The 7,406-nt window shown below is 44.4% G+C and overlaps 1 protein-coding gene across 4 annotated transcripts in view; it reads right to left on the reverse strand.

The window, feature by feature from the left end:
* Positions 1–7,406, reverse strand: part of KLHL3 (kelch-like family member 3) — a 118,121-nt gene that overhangs the window by 75,549 nt on the left and 35,166 nt on the right. For all 4 annotated transcript variants that reach the window (XM_011969166.1, XM_011969168.1, XM_011969169.1 and 1 more), the window contains one exon: positions 4,284–4,405. In XM_011969166.1, the coding sequence (XP_011824556.1) occupies positions 4,284–4,405 (122 nt within the window). The remainder of the gene's footprint in view (positions 1–4,283; positions 4,406–7,406) is intronic.

Consider the following 7,406-nt stretch of genomic DNA (forward strand, 5'->3'; position numbering starts at 1 on the left):
AACAGTCCTAGTTTTTCCAGGACTGGGGGGTTTCCCAGGACTTTCAGGGCTAAAAGTGGGACAGTCGGTCACCCTTCATTATCCCTGCCCACAGACAATAACCACCAAGAGCCTCCACTATCAGTGCTCGAACTCCTGAGCCAAATGCCTACGCTCAACAAGGAAAGCTGCTCCTACCCACAGGCTTACACTTCTCCCTCACGACAGCTGAGTTCTAGAAAATGTGCTCCTTTTCCCTTCCTCCATCCTCTCTTCCACTATCCTATATCCCCAGCAGGAAAACAGTAAATTAACACCATGTCTGTGATATTTTCTGAACCACTAATACATTCCTGAGCAAGAAAAAGATAAAATCACCCTCTTCTGAAAGTTTTGGACTATAAATGAACACAGGTAGGATCCAAATCTAATCTAACCACCTGAACTCTCTCCCAACTAAGCAGCCACCATCCCCACTAAGCAGACATAAACTGGGAAACTCAATTAACCTGTGAGCTTGCTCAGCCTGGCCGAACAGATTCCAGGACCAGATTAGTCTCTGCCTGCTAGTCAAATGGAGATCCATTAACCATTCTTGCTGAATGCACACCAGGAATAAAAAGTTCTGCCCCCAGTCTCCAAATGACCTCCATGACGCCCCCTGGCCAGTATCAGCTAGAGTTAAGACTGGAGTTAAGGCCATAGGTTGACCAATCATGTTGATTTACCTGGGACTTCGCCATTTTTACCGCTGAAAGTTCCCATTCCAGAAGGCCTCTCACTTCTGGGCAAACTAGGCTAGGTGTTCATCCTAGGGAGAAGTAACCTCTAACCAGTGACCCTAAGAAGCCCCGGAGGAAGAAGAAGCCATCAAATGTTGGCCAGCACACACCCTACTCAGAGGTGTGGTAAACTCCAAAAGGGCCAGATGTGAGAAGAGGCAGGAATTCAACAGCAACCCTCTCCCCATCACCCACCACCCAAGAGAATTTCTGAGAGTCCAATCTGCCCCCAGACTGCATTCCAGTGAGCTCCCCCACCCTATACACATACACAAGATCATGCCAGTGACACACAGTCCCTTCCCCCTTCCCCTCTTCCAAGGAGACAGCAGCACAGTGTGGTGCTTAAATTCTCAAGCTCATGACAACCAGCCAGAGAAATGAAATAATAAATATTTCCTGAATATACTCCTTAGGTTACAATTTCAATTTTTAAAACCTCCCTGGATAGAGCTATCCACATAGCTTTCAACTTCCCTACTGTTCACAATACCTACTTAGTAGGCAAAAACTATAAGGATTTCTACCACTCCACACACCTTATCCTGTTTGAGTCCTGTCCTACCCAAAAGCCTTCCCAAACTGACTTCCTAAAATGAATTAGGCTTCTGGTTTCTCTAATTGCTCTTTCCCTCTCTTTGACTATGAGACTAGCTTAGAGTCAAAGGCCCTTTTCTTCCTTCTACTTGCTTCATACAGAAAGGTATGGAAAAAAAAGTCAAGGAAATCAGAATACTGAAGGGAAGGCTTGGAGGCTGGAAGATGTATCACTGCTCAGACTCAGTCTCAGGGATAAATTAGGGCCCCATCCAATGGGGTTCTGGGATCTAGACACAAGTACAAAACACATTCCCGGAGGCTCTGAAAGAAAAAAGAGCAACACATCCATGAAATGACTGTCTTCAGTTCCCGCTCCTCACATCAACAGGACTTTGAGAGGACTTCCTTTTATCTTGCCTAAAACTCTACTCCTTCAAAGCAGCAGCAATGACAAGACTATGAACAAGAGGCCAAGCGTGGGTCCTCAGCTCTGAAGCAAGACCATCCTCATAGAATCACTAAGGCAGTACCGCCTGGTCCCTGGAGGGAGGAGGCTGAGATCAGAGGAGTAGTTGGCCAAAACCACCCATCAGGATGGAAGATTACCCTAAGTCAAAAATCTTCTAGCTTGCCTTTTGCCACCTCAGCATTACAGTTCTTGGAAAACAGGCCCTGAAATGGCCCCCGGCAAAGAGTTTACAGGTTACCCTTCAGCTTGCAATGGCTTCCCCTCCATTTTTCATGTGCAGGCCCCGTTTTTTTTTGTTTTTTTTTTTTCTCTCAGATAACATGAAAACATAGCAGAGGATATCCTGCCACAGAGTTTGCTTCCTTTAGTAAAAACAAAAGGAAATGCCCTGCCTCAGAAAGCACCTTCTCCTGGAATTGCAGGGAGGCAGGGCCATGCACAGAGGGAGGGCACCAGCCAGGGGGCCCAGATTTTGGGGCCACCCAGGGTCTCTGCCCCAACCACACAGTGGGTCTGGCACAGAATCAGTGCCACATAAAGAAAGAAAGGAAAAGGGGTGGGGGGTATATAGATGAACAGGGAAGCTGATAGAACAGCACTGTGATTAAGTGTCATTTTGAATTTTGACTCCTCCACTTACCAGCCATGCAACTGAGGACAAATTACTTAACCTCTCAATGCCTCTGTCTCCTCAAAAATAAAATGAGGACAATAAGGTTTGTTATGAGGATCAAATGAGAAAAATTGAAAGCAGTTAACACAGTGTTTGGTACATAGGAAGTGCTCAGTTGATGTTAGTTTTTATTATTGTAAATCATTATGAGCCAAAGTCAAGGTTCTGATCATTCATTTAATGAGAAACTAGAATTCATCATAGCCACAGAGCACAGTGAGTCAGCGGGGAGTGGCTTCAGCTCCCAACTCTACCACTTACTCTCTATGTGACCATGGCAGGTTATTTAACCCCTTTGAGCACCAGTTTCTTCAAGCTGTAAAGGAGGGATCATATTGGTATGGTCCAATGGGTGATTATAAAAATTGAATGGAATAATGCATGTGAATTGATGGGCATATGCTTGCTTATAAAAGTAAGTCAGTTATGACTGCTGGTACCTCCACCATGGAAGGGGAACTCAGGGTCTCTCCAAGGTATATGTGGCTGGGAAGCGACTCGGGGTATAGCTCTCAGCCATTTAACCAAGTCCCAGATCTCTGACCCTTGTTTCTAAGGCTTTCAGGAGAGCCCCAGTGCCTCCATGCTCATCTCCTCAGTGCACCAAATCCTCAATACCTCCTGTCTTCACAGACAACCTGTGAGCAACTGCCTCAGCAGATATATAACAGCATGGAGAAGGATCCACGTTTTGATCTAAACTCTCTTCTTCCCAATCTTTTTTTTTTCCCAGAGACAGAGTCTCGCTCTGTCACCCAGGTTAGAGTGCAGTGGTGCAATCTTGGCTCACTGCAACCTCCGCCTCCCAGGTTCAAGTGATTCTCCTGCCTCAGCCTCCCAAGTAGCTGGAATTACAGGTACCTGCCACCACGCCTGGCTAGTTTTTGTATTTTCAGTAGAGATGGGGTTTCACCATGTTGGCCAGGCTAGTTTCAAACTCCTGACCTCAGGTGATCTGCCTGCCTCAGCTTCCCAAAGCGCTGGGATTATAGGTGTGAGCCACCATGCCCAGCCCCTTCCCAATCTTTTTTGTTTTTTCTCCAACATCACCCTTGACCTAACCACAGTTTAAAGTGAAGAGGTTAAAAGTCCCTAAACAATGAAGTTCAGAGAATTTTTAGTTTGGTGAAAGCATCCATATGCTGGGAGGGTGACATAACCCAACCTCATAAGACAGAAGCTTCTGGACTCAGGACCTCCAAACAGTGAACATTATGTCCACACAAACTATACCTTGCTTTATGTACCTCTTAATCCTAACCAGGCAATAAGGATCCAGAGTAAAATATCTTCTAATTATCCAAATTTGGAAACACTTTGTATTTTACAGGAAAAAAAAAGTTATTAAATAAATACATGATGAAAGGAGCAAAGAGAGCTGGTCCCAATTATAGAATTCTATTACCTCCCCTCTACTCATTTTATACAAAATTACTTTGCATTTACTGTTCGTACCCAAAAGTTATTGAGCTGTTTGAATTCTGAGATGAGATGATGACCTGGGGAGAAGAGGAGTCACTCAAGCTCCCAGCTTTTCCTTCACAAGATTTTGAACAGACATGAGTTAAAGACTTTCTACTCCCAGGGTCCAGGCTCATTCAGGGATATCATGGCCTAGTGGCTAGGAGCATGGGTGCCCAAGCCAGGAAGGCATGAGTTTGAGGACCAGTTGGCCCACCTCCTGGCCATGTGGCCCAGGGCAGGTCACCTGACCTCCCTGGAGCTTTAGTTTCCTCTTCAGTAACCAACTGAATTGTTGTGAGGGTTAAATAAAATAACACTGTAAAACGGTGGGTCCTGAGTGTGCAATGCACTGAGCTATTAGTGAGCCTGAGTTTACCTGGACATTCTCTTCGGTCACCTCGATTTCAGCAGTATAGATGTAGTCAATCAGCTTACTCAGTGTCTGCCCATCCACGTCCTTGATTTCTATCTTTTTGGCTTTACTCTCAGACATGTCACCTAGAGTTTACAACAAAAACAAAAAGGTCATATGGGATATGTTTACCTTCCACATGGCCTCCTGCCCTGTCTTGGAAACATAAAAGCACTACCTGGGCTCCAGGAGGCAGCAGAAGGGATTCAGGCGCAGAAGAGGATAAACCAGGTAATATCAAAGTCACATCAACTTTGGATGTGTGATCACCTACAAACCTAGCCTTAAGTATTCCTTACTCTATCTATTGCCCACTTCCATTTTGAAGGAAAATCTGTGTGCAATCACTCATTTAACCAACATTTACTGTAAACTTCCATATACAAGGCCAGACAAAGTGAACAAGATATGCACCTGTCCTTAAGGAACACAAGTCTAGGCCTGTCCTTAAGGAACACAAGTAAGGCAGATACATAAAAGTGTTTATAAACAGAGGTGACAACAGCTTAGTAGATAGAGTTATACACAAAGTATTGTGATAACAACAACAATAAGTAACATTTCCTGAGAGCTAACTATGGCCATACACTGTGTTAAGCACTTTAAAGTCTTTTAATCCTCGCAACAACCTATGAGGTTTATTACTATTATCACCATTTTACAGATGAAGAAACTGAGCACAGGAGGGCAGGTAATTCATTTTGCCCACAGTCACACACCTAGGAAAGGCCAAGTTGGATGGAAACCCAGGGAGTCTGACTCTAGAGTCCATACTTGTAACCACCATGTTATACTAAATCCCAAGAACACAGAGGAGGGAGCAACAAATCTCTCCTGGGAACTCCAGTCAGGCATCCTATTAAGAGGTCACATTTGAGTGAGGCATTAGAGGATGAGGAAGAGTTCTACAGGCAGCAAAGGTGAGGAAGGATGAGTTGAATCTGGAATCCATTCGTGCAAAGAGAGGAAAGTACCAAAAGAATAAATTTTGGTAAAATGGCAAGAGGTTGGTGTGGCTGGTACATGGAGTAACAGTAAGAAGAAGGAAGCTGGAGAGGTAAATAGGGCCAGGACCTGACAAGCCCTGTAAGTCACGTAAACAATCTGGGACTTTATCCCAGGTGTAGCACCACTGAGAAGTTTTCAACAGGGAAATGACATCAACAGATGGGCATTTTTGAATGAAATTTTGGATGCAGGGTAGAAGCTAGATTACATGCAGGGAGAACAGCTGGAGGCCCTGATAATAATCCAAGAAAGAAAGAAGGCAGGGCTGTAAATAACGGCAATAGCAGCACCACATTTCCACAGTCCTGAGGCCCCTTGCCTTCAGCCTGCACTCTATATACAACACACGGGTTTATCTAAAGCCAGGCCCATTCAACAAGGGCTGCTGATTTCAGGAAAGACAGGCAACACATGTCTTTGTAGACTGAAATAAAGGGCAACCTGACTGCAAGAAACAAGAGATCCAGAAGCCTTAATGTGAATGTGAATGTGAATGTGAAAACAGAGCCTGGGTGGTTGTTTTCTCTCTGTGGAATTCATACACCAGAGCCAAGAAAATAAAGTACAGTACAGCATGTGGGCTGCAGACACCCACCTCCAAGCTGCACGGACTGCACATGATCCCTCCACCAATCCAGAGTCCCATCCTGACACAGTTCTAGAGCTGAATGACTCTGGAACGGAGAGGAAAGTAACGGAGGAGACATTCTAAACCCTGCCTGCTCCCTTAACTGCCAGATCAGGTGGACCTGAGACCCTCCACCCTGGTCTCTCTTCTCTGACTGCCAGTGGAAGCCCGTGAAAGGCCTCAGCACAGTGCCCTGGGGCAGAACGAACAGGTAAAGAAAAACAGGGAAAAATAGTATATTCCTCCTCCACCCATAAGACAGGCTCCACAATCTCTCTCTTGAGTTTATTGAGACACACAAACAAAAACATGCATACACAAGGAAATCAGAAGTTAAGCTATTAAAAAGTTCATTGATGAGGGTCCAGTTGGTAATTATACTGCAAAAGATAATCAAAGATAGCCGATTCTTTTTTTAAGGAGTTAGCCCTCAAAAAATAAGACTAAAAAAATAGAGCAGCCGCACTGTAAGAACCAAGGGATTCAGAAGCCCTCACAGCAGTGTAAATCAGAGCCTGGGCTGACTGTTTTCCGCCTGTGGAATTTGTGGTTGAAAGTCAGGTTAGGGTTTTGTAACTTTGGGGTAAATAAATGGAAACTCCTGGAATTGTAAGAAAATATTTTTCTATATGTGCAAAAGTTCACTTTTTCTAGGGTGATGACAGGTCATTTTTATCAGATTCTTACAGGTGTCTATGATTCAGAAAAGTTTAAGACACAGTTTTCTAGACAGTAGGTCTTTAGGAGACTTTTCCTTGCTCCTTTACGTGACTCTCAAATTTCTAATTTTCTATATAAAGTACTTAAAACTTAAACAAGCAAGAAAAAAATGATGTGAAAGAAAAACTAAGGGCTCAAACACACCACTTATTTTCTGAGAAAGCTTGTAGAATCTAATCTTATTATCTTTTATGAACCAGCAAAAATGACTACACCAAACTAAGACTTTAGTTTAAATGGGCCCTAAAAATACTCATAGTAATAGTCACTACTGTATACCTGACCTTCTGCTAAGGTACACTAATGTGTATCTGACCCACATTATTTCATTTAACCCTTGAAACAAGTCCAGGAGGTAGACAGTATTACTTCCATTTTACAAATTATAAAACTGGCATTTCTTTTTTTCTTCGAGACGGAGTTTTGCTCTTGTTGCCCAGGCTGGAGTGCAATGGCACAATCTCAGCTCACCGCAACCTCTGCCTCCCGGGTTCAAGTGATTCTCCTGCCTCAGCCTCCCAAGTAGCTGGGATTACAGGCACAATCTCAGCTCACCGCAACCTCTGCCTCCCGGGTTCAAGTGATTCTCCTGCCTCAGCCTCCCAAGTAGCTGGAATTACAGGGGGCCCAGATTTTGGGGCCACCCAGGGTCTCTGCCCCAACCACACAGTGGGTCTGGCACAGAATCAGTGCCACATAAAGAAAGAAAGGAAAAGGGGTGGGGGGTATAT

Source organism: Mandrillus leucophaeus, unplaced genomic scaffold, assembly GCF_000951045.1.
Source record: "Mandrillus leucophaeus isolate KB7577 unplaced genomic scaffold, Mleu.le_1.0 Scaffold88, whole genome shotgun sequence".
NCBI classification, from domain to species: domain Eukaryota; kingdom Metazoa; phylum Chordata; class Mammalia; order Primates; family Cercopithecidae; genus Mandrillus; species Mandrillus leucophaeus.